The sequence below is a fragment of the Balaenoptera physalus genome, assembly GCF_965194825.1.
Source record: "Balaenoptera physalus genome assembly, chromosome: 3".
NCBI classification, from domain to species: Eukaryota; Metazoa; Chordata; class Mammalia; order Artiodactyla; family Balaenopteridae; genus Balaenoptera; species Balaenoptera physalus.
Genome location: NC_138890.1, coordinates 61,577,065 through 61,600,676, shown reverse-complemented (window position 1 = coordinate 61,600,676; position 23,612 = coordinate 61,577,065). Strand labels below are relative to the sequence as shown.

The following is a 23,612-nucleotide window of genomic DNA, read 5'->3' as shown; positions in this document are numbered from 1 at the left end:
TGTAGCTTTCCTGGTATAAAAGTCCTTAAGTAGGAGAAGATTTGTTATATGTTTCATGTTTGTGTTTGATACTTGCCTGACTTTGTCTTTTTCTCTTTCAGAAATGACTGCTGTCCACGCAGGCAACATAAACTTCAAATGGGACCCCAAAAGTCTAGAGATCAGGACTCTGGCAGTTGAAAGACTGTTGGAGCCTCTTGTTACCCAGGTAAGAATCTGCAAACAAATACATAGTTGTTGTAACATGGTTCCATAGCAATAGGCCCGGGTAATAAACACAAGGCAAGGTTATTTAGTTCAAAGCCTTAATTTCAGTGGTTGAGTTTAGACTGATAGTAATGAGACAGTTTGGCTCCACTAATAGTTAAATATTGATGTGTGGCTTCATTTAGCCCTTTAGAAACACATTTGCTGCCATTTTTTCAGTCTTATTGGCAGTAATAGGGGCTAGTGGTATGTAGTGTGACTAATACTTAAAAGTATTTCCAAAAAAGATAGGGTTCGTATCCTTGACTGTTAAGCCTCTTCACCCTGCTTAACACACCTTTTGTTGTCTAGGATTGATTAACAGGTCATTTAACTTGAGGGTGTAGGTTTGGTATGTTTTGTTACAAGTACGGATATCACAGTGTGATGACATTTCATTAACTGTTAGCAACTAGCTATGCACTTTTAGTGTTTTGGCACATTTTACTCCTGGGTGTGTGTGTGTGAGAGAGAGAGAGACAGACAGACAGACAGATACCGTGCGAGCACGAAATTGAGATGTAATGGCATGTGCTGTCTTTTTAAAAAACTCCATTCTAGCTCATAAATATAAACTAGTATTATAAATAAGTAAGTAAGTAAGTAGAGTGTGTGGTAATACTTGAGAATATTTACCTTCTTGGAGCCCGTCTACTGCAGCTCTCAGTTAGGTCTTCTGTGGACCGCGTTACACTAATAAATGTTTAGTCATCTTCAACCTATACAGATCGTCATTATTATATGCGTTAATGATGGTTAATGTCTGGGGCTTAAAACACCATCACAGTAGGCAGCTTTGGGCAATTGTTCCTTTCTTTATTAAGGGCCTTTCCTAATTAATTGCGATTTATGTGAATAAACTGAAAAGATTTCAGAAGCAAGTTATCTTAAAACATTTTGCACAGGTTGAAAACATGGAAAAATGTGACCTCCAGGCAGATCTAATAAATTCATTGTTAACCTCTTTCTAACCTTCTTGATGACATGCAGTAGAGACATGTAACTTGTTTGTTACCAGTTTTTAATTTGTAAAATGAAGCTTAAAAACCTAATGATCATGTTTGAGGAATTAAAATATTCATTATATTTCTTAGCTTACACATTGAGATAGCTAAATTATTTTGGAAACTAAATAGAGTATCATTCCTGAATATCTTAAATATGGAGAGAGTTGTATGTTATTTGTTAATGCTTAATGGAATCTCATAAGTGTGATGTTTCATTTTATTATGAATAATTTATTCTTGCTACCTTTAAAGATGTTAGTCTTTGTGTTTTTTTTTTTTTTAATTTTAACTGACTACAATTTAATTTTCAAAAATGAAACTTTTAGGTTACAACCCTGGTAAACACCAATAGCAAGGGGCCCTCTAATAAGAAGAGAGGTCGTTCTAAGAAGGCCCATGTTTTGGCTGCATCTGTTGAACAGGCAACTGAGAATTTCTTGGAGAAGGGGGATAAAATTGCAAAGGAGAGTCAGTTTCTCAAGGAGGAGCTTGTGGCTGCTGTAGAAGATGTTCGAAAACAAGGTAGGCCAATATTGCTTTTTATATAGAGAGGGGCAGGCCTTTCTAGAAAAATAATCCTTGAAGGTGACTTTTTGTGGTCAGTATTTTCATTCTTACATGCTTGCCAGTTGCTCAAGTAACTATGAATGTTCACTTAGTGGAGATGTATTAAGTTGTACTGGCTTAAGCTTTAATCAGGAGAGATTAACAAAGGAACGTCTTTTTTGGAGAATCTGAATCCAGTTCTCTTGGGTGTTCCAAATAATAGCTGAGTCTTAGAAATGTTATAGCACAATTTGATAGGAAATAAACGGGGCAGAAGTTTATCTTTTATCCTATGTAATAGCTCTTAGTTTGTGCTGAAGATGTAAGGGTGATAAAATGGAAAAATGTCCAGCCATTCTGAAAATACACTAGAAACTGCTTCATTCTGTCAGACTGGTATGTTAAATCAGCCATACATATTTGCACTGGCTTGAGTTTAAAATAATTTAAATGTGAGCTTAAGGGAAACATTTTTTTGGGAAACTCAGAAGTAGTAAAAAGTGAAATTGTAACCCACAGCTTATCAGTAGTTACTATTAGAAAAACTGTCATCACTATGATGTAATAAGCACGATATAAGAGGACTTTATTTAAAAAATTTTTTTATTTTATATTGGAATATAGTTGATTAACAATGTTGTATTAGTTTCAGGTGTACAGTAAAGTGATTCAGTTATACATATACATGTATTGGTTATCTAGATAAGAGGACTTTAAATCTGGACGATTAACTTCTTGAAACCTGCAGTTTTGTGTTAAACTTCTGGTCCAGCAGGAGGACTTCAACAAAGACATAGGTTTTTTTACGGCTGTTGGATATCATCTAAGGTGAACTGACCTCCTGCTCTGTGCATGTGCTTTACTGGCTTTTGGGAGAACCTCAGTGGCTCTCTGATGGCTGACAGCAATGTACATAGTCCCTTGGAATCTTAAGTCAAATTCATCCCTGTGACAGTACCCAAAAAGAGCAGTGCATTAAATGGAGATGCTATCTCCCATTGTTCTGAGTTTGCGAATAAATATTTCTAATACTGCAAATGATGAGATTACTTAAGTTCCATAATACTAGCTAGGTGAATGTGTTAGTTTTCTCTGGCTGCCATAATAAATTACTACAAACTTGGTAGCTTAGAACAACAGAAATTTTTTTTTGAAGTTCTGGAGGCCCGATATCTGAAATCAAGGCGTCAGCAGGGTTGATTTTTTCTCGGGGCCTCAGATGAAGAATCTGTTCCATGTTCTTTCCTGGCTTCTGTTTGTTGCTGGCAATCCTTGGCATTCCTTGGCTTATAGACGCATCACTCCAATATCTGGCTCTTTTTGTCACATGGTATTTATTCTCCCATGTATCTCTGTGTTGCAAAGTTACCTCTTATAAGGACATTAGTGACTGATTTAGGGTCCACCCAGTATGACCTCATCTTAATTTGGTTATATCTGCAAAGACCCTATATCTAAATAAGGCCACATTCACAGGTTCTGGGTGGACCTGAATTTTGGCGGGACACTATCAACTTGGTAGAATGGGTTTTTAATGAATTTATTTTAAAGTGGTTTAATTTTCCAATTCAGGACAATTTTTGAGCTTCCTGTTGAGGAAATCAGGACGCTGTTACTTCATAGACCTCAGAAAGTTTTGTTTCCTAGGCCTTCTTGCCTCCTCTAATGAAACTCACAGTCTTAACAGGTGAATTTGGTCAAGTGTTCATTGTCTAGTGACTAAGACATTTATTTTCAAAATAAAGCTTAATTATTGCAAGAAACTTTTTTTTCCACTGTATATGTTCCTTATTTCAGAAGTTACTCTGATACAAATCTGTAGCAATCATGGTATAATACACTCTCCCCAAGCACCCCCCCCCCCATTATGAATGCATATCTAAATTTCTGTTTCTTTGTTTTTTTTGTTTATATCTGAAAATCTTTTATGTGGCTCTGAATCATAAATACTTGTTCGTCCCAGTCCAGCTTTGCAATTATTTTTGATCTATTCATGATTTAGTCACCATAATTTTCCTTCTCCTTGCAGGAAGACAAAACAAAACAAAAGTAAAACTAAAGCAAATATATAACTGCCTGTCATGATCGTTACTGTATCAGATGTGAAAAGCTGAAGTGCCTTGCCTTTTTTCTGTCGGCTTACTTTTTTCTCTGGTGATTGTTAACAAATGGTGATGCAGCCTCTCTCCTATCATAAGTAGAAAATACGTGGTATGAAAATGGTTAAGCACAGATTCTTTAGTCAACCAAACCTTGTTGGTTATGTTGTTGAAGCTGTTTACTCATCATTTGAAACCCTGAAGTGATGTTAATATATCTGCAGATTCTTTGACACCTCTCTGTTTAGAAAGTGGCGTCTAACTTTGATTCTCTTGAATGTGTGTTGTACTTAGAGACTCTTGGTTCTATAAAGAATAGAATGTGATGAGGAAGTTACACTATTTACTTTCGAAGCAAAGTCATAAAAAGAGTGTTGTATCCTCTTATCTCTTTCTCATGGGTTATTCACTCTGGGGGAAGCTGGCTGCTATGTTACACAAGGACACTCAGGAGGTCTTGTGGAGAGGAACTGATGTCTCCTGTACCAATTTGCCAAGCATGTAAGTAAGCTGCCTTGGAAGCACATCCCCCAGCTACAGTCAAGTTTCAGGTGATGGCAGCCCCAACCAACCCTGAATTCCTGACCCACAGAAAACTTGGGGAGATAATAAATATTTACGTCAAGCAACCAAATTTTGGGGTAATTTATTGGGTAGGGAAAGATAATTAATGCAAAAACCTTTCCCAGGCCCGCTTTCAGTGGTCCTGAGCACTTATGCAAAACTCTGACCTAACTGCTCTGAATTTTACTGGCATATAAAATGTAGAGTAATTATGATTTATCTAGCACTCCATAGCAGATGGACTAATGAAGCAGAGTTAGAATCCTTTGCATTTCAAGTCTGTTGCTTACCCACTGAAACACTTATAAAGGATGTATATTTATTTATTTTTATTTATTTATTTTTGGCTGCGTTGGGTCTTTGTTGCTGGGCATGGGCTTTCTCTAGTTGCAGCGAGCAGGGCTCCTCTTCATTGCGGCGAGCAGGGCTACTCTTCATTGTGGCGCTCGGGCTTCTCATTGCAGTGACTTCTCTTGTTGCAGAGTGTGGGCTCTAGGTGCGTGCACTTCATTAGTTGTGGCACGCGGGCTCTAGAGCACAGACTCAGTAGTTGCGGCGCACAGGCTTAGTTGATCTGCGGCATGTGGGATCCTCCCGGACCAGGGCTCGAACCCGTGTCCCCTGCACTGGCAGGCGGATTCCTAACCACTGCACCACCAGGGAAGTCCCTAAAGGATGTATAAAAAGATTATTTTGTTCCAAATTAATGTGGGCTACTTTTGCCTAGTACAAGTTGCCTTTTTTTTTTTTTTTTTGGGTAAAGTTCAAGTAGTAAGTATTTTAGACCTTATTGGCGATAAGGTCTTTCTTGACACTATTGAGTTCTGCAGTTGTGTTGGGAAAGCAGCTATTCAGTACATAAACAAATGGGCATGGTTGTATTCCAAGGAAAACTTGTTTATAAAAACAGGGAGTTGGCCAGATTTGACCCACAGGCTGTAGTTAGCTGACCTCTGATCTAGGGTTAAAGATATGAGCTTACTGTTTTCAAATAAATAATTGATTTAGGTACTTATAATGCTTTTGAGCCAAAAATTGGACCTTCTATATCTTTGAGTTTGTACAAGCCCTGTGCTTTCTGTGCAGTCATAATTAATAACCAGAGACTTGAATGCATGCAGTTTTTCAGCATAACTTAATTTTCTTTTTGTATTTGCCCCTGATTACATGACTAATAAACACAAACATTTGTGAGTACACTAAAACGTTATCATAACACTGTCAGTTGGTAAAACATTCACATACGTAAATGCAGGGTCACTTTACCTCAAGACCAGGTGAGTCTCCTGTCGTGGATGGGAGCCAATTATCAATTGCATGGCCTCCAAACCCCTGTGATCTAGGGATTTCATTGTACTGCTAGTCAGCCCAAACTAGTTGTTAACTACCTTATATGGGCTGAGGCATACATGTGCCTCATAGAGATGTGCTTTTTTGGGACCCTGCCCACCCCCCATGTTCCCCTCCCTGATTAGGTCATTCTTACTTTATACTTTTTCTTCCTAGCTCTTAGCATAATGATAATTAAATAATTGGTTGTCTTCCCCTCTCTAGGCTCCAGTAGGGTAGGTTCTGTGCTGGTCTGGTGACTGTTCTCTGGGCAGCTATCATGGTGCCTGTTCTGTGATAGGCACTTAAATGTTTGAGGAAGGTAATTGACTATGTTCTCCAAGAATTATGTGAGCAATGGCTCTTTCCAAAAATTAAGGTGAGTTTCCTCCCCACTGCCAAGTGTAAATGCAGGGATACTGGTGGAGAATCTTACCTTAAAAAAAAAGAAATTGAGATATAATTCACTTAACATAAAATTCACCCTTTTAAAATGTATATGATTCAGTGGTTTTTAGTATATTCACAGAATTGTGCAGCTGTCACCATTATTTAATTCCAGAACATTTTCATTGCCCCCAAAAGAAATCTCATACCCATTAGCATTCATTCCTTATACATATACTGATTTTTTTTAAAAATTTACTTAATTTATTTATTTTTGGTCACGTTGGGTCTTCGTTGCTGCATGCGGCTTTCTCTAGTTGTGGTGAGCGGGGGCTACTCTTCGTTGCGGTGTGTGTGCTTCTCATTTCAGTGGCTTCTGTTGTTGCAGAGCATGGGCTCTAGGCGCGCGGGTTCCAGTAGTTGTGGTATGTGGGCTCAGTAGTTGTGGCTCGCGGGCTTAGTTGCTCTGCGGCATGTGGGATCTTCCTGGACCAGGGCTCGAACCCATGTCCCCTGCATTGGCAGGCGGATTCTTAACCACTACGCCACCAGGGAAGCCCATATATTGATGTATTTTAATGATACCTGGAAAAGAGTATTCATGAGTCCTTGAATAGGGCTCTGATGAGCAAAAGAGGGCCCTTAACTGATTAGGAGACATCCAAGGGACAGAGATGGGAAAGCCTAAATGCAACTTGTTTGAAAAGGGGGAGACATGAAAAAAGGAGGATCAGTGATGGTAAATTGGAAGTTGACTGATGAGGAATAGTTTCTACTAGAACAGGGTGTTTTAATCCATTAGTTACAATTCACAGTTAGATCTCAAAGACCAAGAACAGAGACTTGCTGCTGCATCAGTGACTTCTTCCCTATAGCTCTTGGGCATTTCTGGGTGGAGGAGGGAGGAGAAGGCCCCAGAATCTGAGGTGCACCTTTATGTATTCCCGCACGGCTTCTAATGATACTCTGTTTGGTAAAGGGGCCAATGATTGGTGTACTGCGCAACAGTGGATTTCCTGGGAAGAAGCTTGTGTTTAGAGAGACCAGAGTGGGGAAGGGGCTGGGTGACCATGTGTGGTCTCTGATGCAGAGATACTGTCTTCAGGAATTCCCTGGCAGTCCAGTGGTTAGGACTCAGTGCTTCCACTGCAGCGGTCCCCAACCTTTTTGGCACCACGGGCCCATTTTGTGGAGGACAGTTTTTCCACAGATGGGGGCGGGGATGGTTCAGGTGGTAATGCGAGCGATGGGGAGCAGGCAGATGAAGCTTCGCTCCCTTGCCCGCACCTCCTTTGCACCTCCTGCTGTGCGGCCCGGTTCCTAACAGTCCGCCGCACCAGTCCGTGGCCTGGGGTTTGGGGACCGCTGCTGTAGGGGGCCTAGTTTCAATCCCTGGTCAGGGAACTAAGATCCTGCATGCAGAGCGGCGCGGCCAAAAAAAAAAAGGCAGACAGACAGGAGGCTGTTTTTCCTGTTTCATCTTGGAGCTTATAATCAGGACATATGGAAATGTAAATTAATAATAGCATGAGTGTCATGCAAAGAATGGAGTGGACTAGGAGGTAAGCATGGGATTAGAAAAGCTTCCTGAAGGTGCAGTAGTGGATCTTGAAAGGTGAAAGAAGGGAGGGGAAAAAGTCATTCAGGTAAGAAAACCAGCAGACAGAGCAAGATGTGGGTGAGGAACAGTGAGGGTTCTGACTGGAGAGGAGTGCTGGGAGGAGAGGTTGGATAAGAAAGCTTGGAAGCTAGATTTTAGAGGGTGGCTTGGAATGCCAGGTGAAGAAGGGAGCACTGTCCGGGAAATGATACAGGATTAGAGGGTTCTGTGGCTGGAACAGGTCTCCCAGGTTCAGGTTCCCATATATTTAAATATATGTAGTGACTCAGGACTTGCTACCTCTGGAAGCAGCTTTTTCCAGCCTTGTGTTTATTTTTAAAGCTTTTTTCTTCTTAAATTAAACTGAAATATGTCTCCTTAACTTTGTTCCTGTTTTAAGAATTTCTGCCATCTGGGCAACACAGAATAGGAAAAAAAGTGGTGTTTGGGGGAGATTAGTTTCTCAGGTGTGTGCAGGAAGCTTTAAAGTGGTTGGGGGAGAGCCTGGAGGCCAGACCAACAGTCAGGAAACCATCAAGGTGGTGGGCGGTGAGATGGTGCTATTAAGGACAGGACTGCTGCAAGAGACCGTGGAAAGGGAGAGTTGGCCAGTTGTCAAGCAGGTTTACTGCCAGCTTGGCCTCTGGTAAATGGCTAATTTTCTTTATAGATAAAACTAAGGGACCTGGTATGTGAAAAATTACAATATTTTCCTCAGACTTGAATCACTTAGGGTATATATTGAGGCAGTGTGTGCTACTAAAAACTCCAGGTGAATTACCTAAAATTAGCATACTCTCCTCAGTTTAGAGCCATTCTAAGATTCTGGTGTGCAGTTTTCCATCAAGTTGAAAAAAATTCCATTACATTATTTGCTTCAGTGTTTATTTACACTACTAAAAAGTCAACTAACAGATTATTTTTTTTTTAACTTTTTATTTTGATTCACAGGTATTTGCAAAGATAGTACAGAGCAGTGCAGTATACCTTTACCCAGTTTCCCCCAATGGTTACATTTTATGGAACTATAGTACAGTATCAACTCCAGGAAACTGACACTGGCACAGTAATTCTCTGGTTTTATCACCTGTGAAGATTTGTGTAACCATCTCTGCAATCAAGATACAGAACTATTCCATCACCACAAAGCTCTCTCTCATGCTACCCCTTATAGTCATACCCATGTTGCTTATATTCCCCACCATCCCTAGCCCTTGGCAACTAATCTGTCTCCATCTCTAATTCTGTCATTCCCAGAATATTGTATAAGTGGAATCATACAGTATAATATACTGTATATGAGTATATGACCTTTTGAAATTGGCTTTTTTTTTTTTTTTTTCCACTCAACATGTTGCCCTTGAGAGCCATCCAAGTAGGTGTGTCTATCAGTAGTTTGTCTGTGAGTACTCCATGGTGTGGATGTAGCTTGTCTTTTCATCCTCTTAACAGGTCTTTTGCATAGTAAGTTTTTAATTTTGATGAAGTCCAATTTATTGATATCCACCCCCATTTATGGATTGTGCTTTTTTTTTTTTAATGTATTTTTGGCTGAGTTGGGTCTTTGTTGCTGCACGTGGGCTTTCTGTAGTTGTGGTGGGCGGGGGCTACTCTTTGTTGCAGTGCTTGGGCTTCACGTTGCGGTGGCTTCTCTTGTTGTGGAGCACAGGCTCTAGGCGCGTGGGCTTCAGTAGTTGTGGCACGTGGGCTCAGTAGTTGTGGCGCACAGGCTTAGTTGCTCCACGGCATGTGGGATCTTCCTGGGCCAGGGCTCGAACCCGTGTCCCCTGCATTGGCAGGCGGATTCTTTACCACTGCGCCACCAGGGAAGCCCTTGGATCGTGCTTTTGGTGTCATGTCTAAGAATTCTTTAACAAGCTTTATGTTAGCTCATGAAGTTGTATGTTTTACGTTTAACTCTCAGACTCATTTTGGGTTAGTTTTTGTATAAAATGTGAGGTTTAGGTTGAGTTCTTTTTTCCCTTGTGAACATCCAGTTGTTCCTGTATCGTTTGTTGAAAAGACTGTCTTTCCTTCATTGAATTGCTTTTGCACCCTGTTAAAAATCAGTCACCTGTACTTGTGTGGGATTATTTCTGGGTTCTCTGTTCTGTTGTATTATCTATGTGTCTGTCCCTCTACCAATGTTCACACAGTCTTTATTGCTGTAGCTATGAGTCTTAGAATTGGGTAGAGTGATTCCTCCCCCTTTATTCTTTTTCTAAATTGTTTTAGCTATTCTAGTTTTTATTGCTTTTCCATATAAATTTTAGATAATCTTGTCTATGTCTACAAAAAAGCTGCGATTTTGGTAGGAATTACATTAAACTTGTAATCAGTTTGGGGAGAGTTGATATTTTTACTATATTGAGTCTTCTATGAACAAAATATGTTTCCATCAATTTAGATCTTTTTTTATTTCTTTCATTAGTGCTTAGCACCATGTATATATATATAATATATATATCCTCTATATGTTTTATTAGTTTACATTATTTTATTTTTTGAATTATTATAAATAGTATTTTATATTTATTTAGTTTTGTGTTTCTTTTCAAGTCCTTGGCTACACATATATGCATTTTACCCTAGTTTTATTCCTAGCTTTGATATCATTTTACTATTTTCTTTAAAAAAATTTAACACTAATTACAGGCATTTTTTTATGATTTAGTATAACCTTGGAATTTATTATCTTTAAAACTACGTACTTTCTGGGACTTCCTGGTGGCGCAGTGGTTAAGAATCTGCCTGCCAATGAAGGGGACATGGGTTTGATCCCTGGCCCAGGAAGATCCCCCATGCTGTGGAGCAGCTAAGCCCGTGAGCCACTACTGCTGAGCCCGCATGCCATAACTACTGAAGCCCGCACACCTAGAGCCCATGCTCCGCAATAAGAGAAGCCACCGTAATGAGAAGCCTGTGCACTGCAACAAAGAGTAGCCCCTGCTCACCACAACTAGAGAAAGCCCAGGCGCAGCAACAAAGACCCAATGCAGCCAAAAATAAATAAATAAATATATTTAAGAAAAACTAAACTATGTACTTTCTATTGCATCATTTCCCTATTATTAGACTTAGAGGTTATTTTTACGTTTTTGATATAAATAATGCTGTAGTGAGTGAATACCATGTATATATAATGTTTTCCCTTTTAAAAAAATTATATCTTTAAGATATATTTCCTGGAGTAGGAATATAGGGGCACAGATCTTTTTTTAAAAAATTAGAGTATAATTTATATTATATACTGCAAAGTACACAAATTGGTGTACAGATTGAAGAAGTTTTACATATATGTATACTCATGTAACTACCATTCAGAAAGTTTCCTCAGGGACATAGATTTTAGGACTTTAAAAATGTAGTCCTAAATAGTTCTCCAGTAGGGTTATATCTATCTATCTATCTATCTATCTGTCTGTCTATCTAGTTTGCTTAGTGTTCATATAACCTCACCTATTACAAGTTACAAAAATTCAACTCAAACTTGTTTAAGCAAAAAGGGAGTTAATGGGTCTTAGTAATTGGGAATTCCAGGAGTAGATCCTGAGTTCAGGCATGGCCAGTGTGACTTGACTGAAAGGATGTGAAGCTTCCTTCATCACTTGCCTCCATGTATTTGTTTACCTCTGTTTTCATATATACATATTGGACAAGATGCCCACCTCTAGTTTGAGGTGGTCATCCTAGTTTTGTCATCCCAGCAGATAAAACTTTTCTTTCTTAGTGTTTATATCTTAGTCATAGAGGGGACTGATTAGCTTTGCTTTGGTCACACTCGGCTCTAAACCAGTTTCTATCTCCAGAGATTGATTAGCCAGTGTGGATCACATATTCACCCCAGGATACAAAGAATGGTGGAGAGTTCTCCTAGGGAACAAGGGATATAATAATATGATGTTTAATGGAAGGAAATTATCCTTCTTGACAAGTAATGGGATAGTCCATTAAAATTTTTTACTATCTTTAGAGGTGTAAAATGCTACTTTCTTTTTTAAAAATTTGCATTATTTGGAGTAATTGATGTTGACCATTTTTTCATGTTTGTTTATGACTGTATCTGAAACATGTTGGTGCTTGTGAGAGCCCCTAGGGCAGTGATAAGTATCTATAAACATTAGTGCTCCTTTGTTGATTTGTTGAATCCCTGTTATTTTTCTTATTGATTGGAATTATGTCAGGTTTTCAAAAATTGTGACCTGGCTTATTGGACCAGAGGTGCTAATCTTTTAGGTTTCTCATCACTAATCTGTTGGTATGCAGAGGTAGTATTAACTTGGAGTTGGAGAATCAAGACGTGATTGTGTGTGTCTGTAATGATTTTAATGGTGGGACCTGATTTATGGTAGTCCTGGAAAAGGTGGTTGAGTTCAGTTGAAAAGAGCAAAGATTGCAGCTAAATCCAGTGACTTTTACTGCCTCCCAGACCATGTGGTTTGATTTTTGTTCCATGACTGCCATACTACTAACCGCACCCAGTCATCTCTCATGTATGTGCTGTTATTCACATGGTGGACAACATGAAAACATCTGGATAATTCACTGTGGCCTCCTCTCCAATATTGGAAAAACAGTTAATAGTAATACCTACATACCCCATCTCCCCAAATGGATAGAAGGTAAAAATAGAGTAAATCCTTCTACTAAGTATCCTTGACAAGTAAATAGAAAGCAGGCATTTTAATGTTTGGCTTATAGTTTCCCACCTTTCATGTCTGTTTATGTCAGGCAGTATTTGTCTTAAGATTTCTTTGGAGGCTTTTCTTTTCAAGTTCTGGCTTTGGGATCATTACAGTATCCATTTCAGGTAAACTTTGATTATAATGCAAGCCCATTGTTCTTGAGTAGAAGTAGGACTTCAGCTTATTGAGAGCAATCAATGTTGTTCAGTACTAAGTTTCAGTTGTTATAAGAACCATCTTTTCTGTAGAAAGTGTCTTGTAACTTTTAGAGCAAGAAAGCAGTATATATTGGTGTTCTAAAACAATAGAGTTAAAACTATTGAGTTTGCTGAGATCTCTCTGATCTTAGCAGTTACAGTTCGTTGGTGAGCATACTCATTAATGGACTTGTTGCACAAATACCTTCTCAGCTTTTTTTTTTTTTTTTTTAAAAATGGGAATTATTTATTTATTTATTTTTGGCTGTGTTGGGTCTTCGTTTCTGTGCGAGGGCTTTCTCTAGTTGCGGCAAGTGGGGACCACTCTTCATCGCGGTGCGCGGGCCTCTCATCATCGCGGCCTCTCTTCTTGCGGAGCACAGGCTCCAGACGCACAAGCTCAGTAATTGTGGCTCACGGGCCCAGTTGCTCCGCGGCATGTGGGATCCTCCCAGACCAGGGCTCGAACCCGTGTCCCCTGCATCGGCAGGCAGACTCCCAACCACTGCGCCACCAGGGAAGCCCTTCTCAGCTTTTTTTAAATCTTGAAAGTACAGAATTACATAGTCAGATAAAACTGATGGTCTTTTAAGGACATTGTTATAAAGAAGGAATAGGCAGTGAGGGTTTTAAATTGCTATTAAGAGACAGTCTTTTATTTATCTCAGTAATTGTGCAGTGAAATTGAGGACGTAGAGGCCTTCTTCCTTGTTATAGTTTGAATGATTTGTATACAGGGAGAAAATAGTATATACATATGGAGAGATGTGTGTGCATGCATATATATGTGTGTGTGTGTACATGTTTTTGTGGTGTGTATATATGTGTGTATGTATGTGTGTGTGTATATATATATATATATATATTTTTTTTTTCCATTGTAAATCTTGGCAAGGCAGTTTTAAGGAAAATAATGATGTATTTTATCCCTGACAAAAGAATATTGAGCACAAGCTATCAGGCTCTTGAGGCATAATTTTCTCCGTGGCAACTAACTAGAGTCAGATTGAAGGAGGTGAAAATTGGTCTCCTGTCCAGTGCAGATGTTGACAGCTTCAGACTGGTATACCCACATCTAATATAGTGAGCCTGCAAGATAGATGTTAGAAGACAGATGTGATCAGGACAAAGCAGCTGTCAGTGAGTGTTTCGAGTAGGATTTGAGAGGTAGACAGGAGACAGCGAAGTCTGGGTTTGCTAAGTTCATGATGTGAAGGCTTGAAACATAGCTTTGAGGAGCTTTGTGTGGGTGTGTGAGACTGCATTTTAATTTGTCTGGTCTTGTTAGTGTGATTTTATTCATGTTGGAATCATGAGCTTGATCTTATATATGGGCTCTTTAATTTTTCACAGGAAAAAAAATGACAAGTATTCCTACCCTGGAATATTGAGTATGGGTTTCAAAAAGTGTTAATTATGCTATGGAAGAGCAATAGCAGAGAAACATTTAACGTTTTGAAAACGATTAAGTTTAAGTTAATTAGGTTTTCAGATTAGTGTAATCACTTTCTTCATTAAATCTAACAAGAAATCAGCTGATTTTTCTCATACTCTTGCTTTAAGTTCTGGCTTCTCATTTGTTATCCTGCCTTTTCCCCTTGCTATTTTGGTAGATTTTTCATCCTGTTTTCGCTGCTTATTTTTGTGGATGTCTCTTTTCGTGTGATCCCGTGATGGCTGTATCTGTTGTTAGAAGTGCTCCCACTCCAATTCCTACCCTTCATATGTTCCTGAGGACTGTGATTAATTTAAAACTTGTTCATTATTGACTCCTCTTCCTCCACTCTCACTATTTAATCCGTTTTCTGTTGTTCTTCATTTAACTTGAGCAGGAAAAGCAAAATATAAATTCCGAAAAGTCATTAACTGGCTGTCATCTGGGTGTTTTATGTCTTGAAGTTGCCTGTCTGACTTAAACTGTAAGTCTCTAGGCTGGAGGCTACATTTTCTTTGACTTGGGATGTGTCAGGGGTGCTGTCTGCTTCTGGATCACTACCCGTGTGTGAGCATATGCTACTTTGCAAATACTTGGGTTCTGGTGTAGCCAGCTTGGAAGTGAGGAAAGGAGAATGAAGTTATTAAATTCTAATGTTTCCTGTCATTTTGAAATTGCTTCCTTTTTTTTTAAAAGTCTATCTTGTTAAACTCACAAAAATAATATCACTGACCAGGATAATAATACTTTTAAGATACAGTGGGTAATATTGCTGCCTTAATATATTTGTACAGTGTAGCTAAGGAAGTTATCTTAGGTATTGAATTTTTGACTTTGGCATGACTTCAACCATGATGTAGAAACGTGGTTGCTACTAGTTAATTTCTTAAGAAAGTGATTCCAAGTTGAAATGCATGTTATGCATTTATTTGAATGTGTAATCAGGAAGTAAGTGCCTCTCTTTGGAGTGTTTTTGAATAGCAGCAGGGCACACTTGAATTAGTAAGGAAGATGAGAACATGAATATGTGTGGTACTCTATTTTAATTTTTTAAAAAGATCCATTCTGTCTACTAGAAAAAGTAGAAATTTCAAAACTCCTTTTCTTACCCAGAGTGGATGGGGAAGGGTGTAGATTGAGAGTTTTTCTAGGTGCTCCCTGAACTGATTCAGATGGGCTGACAGTATTTGAATAACCTATTAAATGTTTTTTTTTTTTTGGGTTGATTTTCAAAAAATAAACAGTTTTGTGGATTAAAAATGGCACCCCAGGAAAGTTCTCTTAAAGCATCTGTCAGGAATTCTTTGAATCATTGTCAGTTTTTCTATGGTTATGGAGGTGTCATCTAGGGGTCTGTGGTTTTTGCCAAATATCACCCATTGATGAATGGAAAGGTGAAGGTGGAGAGCATTAAGTGTTTTGTTCACGTTCATCTGTATGTCACAGGGTGGGTGAGTTATACCAGATATATTCCACCATTTGGTTCCTTCCCATAAGGACTATGCTATAAAATCTGTTATTCTTTGCAACTATATTGCCAGTTTGTCTTCATCGACAAGTGTGGAAGATGTCTTATTTTGTTACTAGATCATGGAAAATGAATTAAAAATTTTTGGGTGTTGGAGGGAAGGGATTGGGACAGGTTGGGAAATGCATGTTAATCCTTGATTATCTTGAAGTTGGCAAATAATTTTGTGAAGACTTGGTCCTGTCAATATATTATTTTGTAAAAAGAAAGTTGGTGGAATGATAACAAAGAAGTAAGAACAGGTATATCACTTTTTGGTGAGATCTTTTAATCAGGTATGTTTAAGAGAATTTGGTATAAAGTAGGTTTATCAGTGGAGCTAAAGCAATAAAAAAGTAACTTTCAAGAATTAGGAATCCTGTATTCAAATTCAGGGCTGGATTTTATTTTTTTTGGCTTTCTACTCTGTAAAAAGATGCCCAGCTGTTAAGTACAGGGAGGTTTATAACAGACTTACCTGTGATGTTGGTTGCTTGCTCTTTTTTTTTTTTTTCCTCTTCTTCGTCTGGCTACTCTGGGTAGAACTGAAAACATTCCTTCAACAAAAGTTAATTTTCTGCAGTGAACATGTTTTTGATAGTAAGAGCAAAAGAGAACTAAAAATCAGCTATAATTTCGTTACCCAGAGATGAAATCAATGGTTAACATTTTGGTCTTGACCCCTCCAGTTGGTTTTTTATGGATATACTCACATGGGTAGAATTATGTTTTGCTCATTTATTTTTTTCACTTAATAGGTCCTGAACATCTTTCAGTATCATTAAGTACTTTCCTACAACATAATTTTTAATGGCTGAATTAATATCCTCTGTAGAGTAATATGATTTAAGAAGGTTATTTTGAACCAGAAAACTAAAGACTTCTCTTTAGTATATTTATGACCAGAGTTTTATTCACTTTTCAAAAACTTAAAAGGAGTGTGGTAAATAGGACAGTTTTTATTTTAAAGACTGAAGCCTGCCATTGTTAACAAGGATAGTATGAGATGTCTGAGTGAATGAAAAATTTTAGACAGTTAAAGTCATTTTGAGATAAAGAGATCAAAGTGACTTGACCAAGGTCATCCAGGAAATTAGTGGGAGAGGGGGAATCAGAATTACACATATGGCCATGAAATTGATCATGAAATGAATAAATAATTGGAACATGTTTAAGATGATGAATGGCTTTTAACTCTTCTCCTGGAAGCTTGTGTCATTTTAACACAGGGCTGTGTTTGCTGGTCCTCAAAAGCATATTCAGGTGGATGTCTTAAAATATCTTTTCTTTTGCATCTGGCAGTTGATAACAAACAATATGGTCTTATAAAATGTTCTATTTAAGAAATGTCTAGTTAAGGTCTGTATAATAGTTGAGCTTCTGCTGCAGCAACTAAACAAAAAAATAATGACAATAAGATTGGGTCTGCAGATGGGCCCCTTATTTTACCAGTTGGCTTTCCCATATTTTGGATAAGCTTCTCAAGATAGCTGATTTTACAAAGCTTTTATTTCATAATGTATGCTAATTTTCCTTTTTCCTTTTTGCAGTGACACTAGTAGCCATGGGATTTTTTATACCTTTGAAAAAAGAAAATTTGCATATAGACTTTTTTGGAGTGCTTTAAGTTATTCGTTTCTAGGAAAACCTCAGTTTTATGTATCACAGACATGAATTAAGGATATTTTACATTTTAAAATTATTTGAAGACTTTTTTCTTTAAAAAGATATTCATTATAGAAAGTTAAAAAAGAAAACCCACACAAAGAGCAGAAAATAATCACCCATCGGGCTATACAACCTTATGCTATACCACCTCTGTTAATATTTTCGTATATGTTGGTGTAGTCTCCCCCATGACATAAATACTTTGTGATTTCCATTCTCATTGTGCAGTACAGATTATTGTATATCTGCTATTTAAGGTGGAAATTAAAAAAAAGGTTTTTATTTCATTAATAAAGACACCTGGAGCTGGTAGATTATATAACTTACAGAAGATAAACCATGTTCCTCTGCTGTGCTGGCAGAGTTCTTGTCTTTTTCTGGACCTAGAGATAGAAAAAGTTCTGGCCAAGGAGCATATTAGAAGTATCCTTAGTATTGTTTTTAGGGAAAATATAACTTTGCTCTGTATTTTGAGTCCCCTTGGAGGACTTTTGAAGGTTTATAGAGATGTTTCCATAGCTGAATTTCTGAGGACTTGGCGCCCTCTGCTATGGCATTGTGATTAGGAGCCATTTTTATAGTATGGCATGGGCTTTTTGGGATGGGAAGTTGTAAATAGGATATACGAGGGAGATGACCAGTTTTTAAAAACTTGAAGGAACCTCAGATTGGCTTAATTTCTGTCTCTCTCTCTTTTAATTTTAAAAACCAACTGGAAAAACTAAAGCCCAGCAAGGGGAACTAAGTCAAGCTTTGTTTGTAGCTATTATCACAAAAGGACTGGTTTTTACCACTTACTGCACTATGGAGATGGGAGTGAAGGAGGTGCCTCCTTTACTACTTCATCACTACAAATTAAAAGCCAATTTTTCCTTCATCCTTTGAGAAACTTGCTAGCATGACCTTATTTCTGAAAATATAAGAAATGATTGGTGTGTGAGCAATGACAATGTTCTGAATAGGTTTAAGAATTGGAGAAAGTAGATGAGAAAGTGGAAGGGGCTCAGAAGTATTTGTGAGCTTCGTATTTATTACCTCATTTAATTTTCAAAACAGCCCAGTGGGGTGGGAGATGGTATTCTCATTTTACAGAAGAGAAAACAGACTTAGAGCTGAAGCATCCCAAAGTCACGCAGCCACCAAATAGCAAAATTGGGATTCAGACCCAGTTCTAATACCTTGTTTGATCTACTCCAGACATTGTTCTGGGAGAAGAGTATATATTCATTAATATTACTTAGCAACATCCTTTGTTTTAAAGGAGTGGCATGATAGAATATCTCATGTTTCCTAGGCTCAAGTTAAAAAAGAAAAAACAATCCTCTCTCTTTTTTTTACTTTGTGTGTGTGTGTCTCTCATACACACACACCCACACACACTTTTCAAACCTGTCCTTTACCCATAACTTTATAAAAAGTTGGATTGCTTTGAAGGGAATTTACTCAAGGTATTTGATGCTTCAGAAAGGCCTTTATCTTGTCCTGTTCTAATGTAGAACGGTGTTTTTTTGGTTTACTTTACTTACAGTTGCCGTTTGTCCTTGTTTTGAACTCCAGAGGAGCTTAACTTTTATCCCCAGCTTAGTTAGGGGAAAATGCCAGGGGATGAGCATGTTGACAGATCTGATTTCATGGGTGATGGAACAGTAGTAGTGGGTTCTCTTAGGTTCCATCTCCATTATATCTTAGTTAATATGAGATGTCATGTAGTAGACTCTAGACAATTAGGACAAGGCCAGAAGACCCAGTTATATTCTCAACCTTTACTGCTGATCATGTGACCTTGGACAGACTGCCTGTCTGCCTCAGTTTTCCTAGTTTGCCTTTTTTGTGTACAGAAAGAGTACTTTTGATAACTCTTACAAGTATGCACTGTAAACTAATTGACAGTTACATTTATCGTTTTTAAAGGTTGATTGATTACCTTATTAAACATCTCAAGTCAATCTTATAATATCATGTTCCTTTTATAGAGATGACCTTTTAGCAGAAATTTGAGGTCCACCCCCCCCTTTTATTTTAAAGTTAATGGATTGGGGCTTCCCTGGTGGTGCAATGGTTAAGAATCCGCCTGCCAGTGCAGGAGACACGGGTTTGAGCCCTGGTCCGGGAAGATCGCACATGCTGTGGAGCAACTAAGCCCGTGCGCCACAACTACTGAGCCTGCACTCTAGAGCCCGCAAGCCACAACTACTGAGCCTGTGTGCCACAACTACTGAAGCCCGCGCGCCTAGAGCCTGTGCTCCCAACAAGAGAAGCCACCACAATGAGAAGCCTGCGCACCACAATGAAGAGTAGCCCCCGCTCGCTGCAGCCAGAGAAAAGCCCGTGTGCAGCAACGAAGATCCAACACAGCCAAAAATAAAATAAATAAAATAAAATAAATAAATTTATTTAAAAAAAAGCTAATGGCTTATTTACTATTCATAGTTGAGTGCAAAAAATTGTATGTTTTACTCCATCACACAGTATGTTTTCTGATGTATTTTTCATTACTAATACTTTATGTTAGCCATGAAGTTAAGGGTTTGCCATTATGGTTGTGAGCTAAAAGAGATGAGGGTGGATGTAAATATATTTAATTTACTGTGCTTCTTCCTTCCAGTTCCACTTATCGTTTGACCTGATACTAATTTGGAATGATATCATGCTAGCCGTAGAGGCATGAAACTGTTTAAGAGGAACTTGGGAGGGAGTGAGAATTTGGAAGGAGGGGGTTATGGTATAAAGAGAGATTAGAGTTGGGGATAAATTGGGGGATTATTACAGTGAGGTTAAGTAATTAAATTTAAAATTATAAGACTTTATGCTTGTCCATTTGAATGTAAGCTAATTATTGAGTTTTGATTCATTTAGATGGGCTATAGCTTTAAGAATGTACTGTAAGTTCATCCTGTTTGGCTTACTCTGGGCCTTTAGTTCTTCCCACAGTTCTTTCATTTACCTCAGGTTAATTCACTTTTCCACTTCCTGTAGCAGCTGTTTCAGAGTTTCTTGCACCCTCAAACCTTCATTTCCATTACCATCCTGTTCAGTTTTTAGGAGAGCTTCATTTACTGCCTCTGAGAAAATAGATTCTCTAGCTACGCTAAACTTCATACTGCCTGGAAGCCTCTTGCTACCTCTGCTTTCACTTCTCATCTGAGGGTATAAGAACTCCATGGCTCTCACTTCCTCCTGTGGTCCTGATTATGTGTGTTCTTGTCTGTGATCTAGAATCTTCATTTTAGTTATGTGTCTTTTTGCCTCCTTTACCCCCTCAATCTGTCTGTAACTAATTCCCATAGTGATAAAAGATAGTATGGGAGTGCAGGCACTATTCTAACCTCTCTCCTAAACATTGGGTTTCATATCCACAGTAAGCCTGGGAGGTACATAGAGGCAGTCCTCACTTTGCACTGTTCCAGTATGCACAAATTTGTTACCACAGTTTCATAATACCAGTTCCCCAACAACATGGTTCGAATTTTAGTATATTAACTGAGTGATTGTATACAGTACAGACTTTGCTGCTAGCTCTGAAGTGTACAAATCACTACATAAATAACAGGTCTGCATCACGATCACTGACCAATCATGTCTCTTCTTTCAAGGTCTGTTAGTGATTGATTGGTCACTGCAACTATTCAGTTCATGCAAAGTGTGTAGTTGTGTTGCCTCCTTGTCTCTCAGTGATAAACCCACGTGAGCCATTTTATAAGAAGAGATCATTGAAAGAGGGAATTTGCTAACAAAGATGAAAGTACAGCAGAGAAAGAAAAAGTGATAAATCCAAGTTACAGAAGAATTAGCTGACTGGAAATGTTGACACTGCTGCTGTTTAAGAGACTTTAGATATGCAGTCAGAGGAACTTAGTGGAGGCAAACTTATTGACATAAATGAGAAAAGTAGTTGTGATGGAAAGGAGAATGATGTCCAAGAGAAAGTGATGTCATCAAAACCTTCACATTAAAGAAACTCTTGGAGATAGTTCATAACATTGAAAGTGCAAAGGAAATGTTGGAAACTGATCCAAACTTAGAAAGAAATAGGATAATTGTGAAGGGATAAAAAAGGTACTTACTCTGTATCATGTTGAAAGAGGTAAGCATTGTTCAGAAACTACTTTTGAGTAGTTTTCTTACAAGGAAATAAAACATTTTCATTCTCAGTGTTATCATAATGTTTTAAGTTATGTATTAAATATTAGTTGTACTATTTTTATTTAATTTCCCTGTATATTTATAATCAATAGTAAGGAGCTTTTAACCTGTTCACAAAAAATTTTAAAGGTCACAAGACAATTGTAATTTTTCCCATTGATGATTAAGATCACATTGCATTGTTTCAGTTTGTGTGATCATTTTTACAGACCAGCACTACTGTGCAAAGTAAGGATTACCTGTATTATTTGTTGTACAGCTGTGGAAACTGACCTGTGTAGTGGTGAAGCTACAGTTTCTGTCTGATTGTAAGTTCATGATCATACTCTCTTCCATTATACTGCTAATCCTACAAAAAATAAAAACAAAAAACAAAAGAAGAAAAGACTTTTCTTCCTGGTAGCAGGCCAAATTCTTGAAAGAGCAGTTTTATTTCTAACTTGTTCTGTTATCCTTGAAATCTGGTTTTGCACCTATCACAGACTCGCTCTTCCTCATTACCTCCATGCCAGCCACACTGGCTTTCTTGGTCTTCCAAGATCATTTTAGTGTGCATCTGCCCTAGGGTCTTTGACTTGGTGTTCCCTCTGCTTGGAATGTTGCCTTGAGTTAGCCACATTGCTCCTGTGCTGCCTTTTTCAAGACTTTCCTCAAGTGGTACCTTTTCAATGAGGCCTGCCTTGATCCCCCTATTTTAAATTGTATCTTATATCCCCACTCTCCCTGTCCTTCTTTCTGTCACTACCCCTCCATAATTGATTTATTTATTATGTTTATTATCTTTCCCTCTCATTAAAATATAAGCTCCCTGGAGCCAGGAATTTTTGTCTGGTTAATTTCTATCCCAAGTGTTTAGAATAGCGCCTGGCTCATTGCAGGCACTCAGTAAACACTTGCTGAAAGAAGGCATGGATGCCCTTGAGGGTCATTGGTGAACAGATTTGAATACTCAGGAAACGCAATGAAGATCTTTTCTCTGTCTTCTCATCTTGTTTTACCTGATAGTAATAATTTCTACCAACCCCGTATTGTCTCCTAATGCAAGGTAATAAAGTAGGCCTTTTATATGTCTTATTAGTTGACCCTCACAGCAAGTTATTCTCTACATATTACAGAAGAGGAAACAGGCTATGGAGTCCAGTCACATAGTTAGTAAGTGGCAAAGTCAAAACTCAAGCTTACCTCCAACTCCAAGGTGTGTGCATTTTCAGGTCACTGCATTTGATACTCTTGTTTATCTTTTTATTTTCTGAGTCATAATAATTCACATACCATAATATTTACCCTTTTAAGGCATACAATTCAGTGGTTTTTAGTATATTTACAAGGTTGTACAGCCATCACCACTGTGTAATTCCAGAACATTTTCATTACCCTAGAAAGAAACCTCATACCTATTAGCAGTTAGTAGTCCTCACTCTTCCCTTCTGCCCCAGCCCCTGGCAACTGCTGATCTAGTTTCTATCTCTGGATTTACCTATTGTGAACATTTCATATAAGTGGAGTAATACAGTATATGGCTTTTTGTGGCTGGCCGCTTTCACTTAGCATAATGCTTTGAGGGTTCATCCATGTTGTAGCATGTGCTTTATTCCTTTTTATGGCTAAATATTTCATTGTATGGATATACCACATTTTATTTATCCATTCATTAATTGATGGATGTTTGGATTGTTTCCATATTTCAACTATTATGAATAGTGCTTCCGTGAACATTCATGTATACGTTTTTGTGTAGACACTTCTTTTCAGTTCTCTTGGGTATACACCTAGGAGTAGAACTGATGGGTCATATGGTAACTCTACATTTAATCTTTTGAGGAACTGCTAGGCTGTTTTCCAAAGTGGCTGTACCATTTGATAATCCCACCAATTGGCTATGAGAGTTCCAGTTTCCCCATATCCTCACCAACATTTGTTATTATTTGTTTTTTTATTATAACTATCCTAGTATAAGGATAGTTTTATTATAACATATCCTAGGTATGAAGTAATATTTAGTGATTTTCTTTTTATTGCCTTCATTTTTTTTTATTCTTATTAGTCATCCATTTTATACACATCAGTGTATACATGTCAATCCCAATCTCCCAAATCATCACACCACCACCCACACCCCCCACCACTTTCCCCTCTTGGTGTCCATACGTTTGTTCTCTACGTCTGTGTCTCAATTTCTGCCCTGCAAACTGGTTCATC

General features: G+C 38.1%; 1 protein-coding gene across 1 annotated transcript in view; it reads left to right on the top strand.

Moving 5' to 3' along the window:
* The window catches only part of CTNNA1 (catenin alpha 1), a 186,322-nt gene that overhangs the window by 27,894 nt on the left and 134,816 nt on the right, over nt 1–23,612 (top strand). Inside the window, exons 2-3 of the mRNA XM_082454580.1 lie at nt 102–208; nt 1,580–1,775. Of these exons, the coding sequence (XP_082310706.1) occupies nt 104–208; nt 1,580–1,775 (301 nt within the window). The 5' untranslated portion in view covers nt 102–103. The remainder of the gene's footprint in view (nt 1–101; nt 209–1,579; nt 1,776–23,612) is intronic.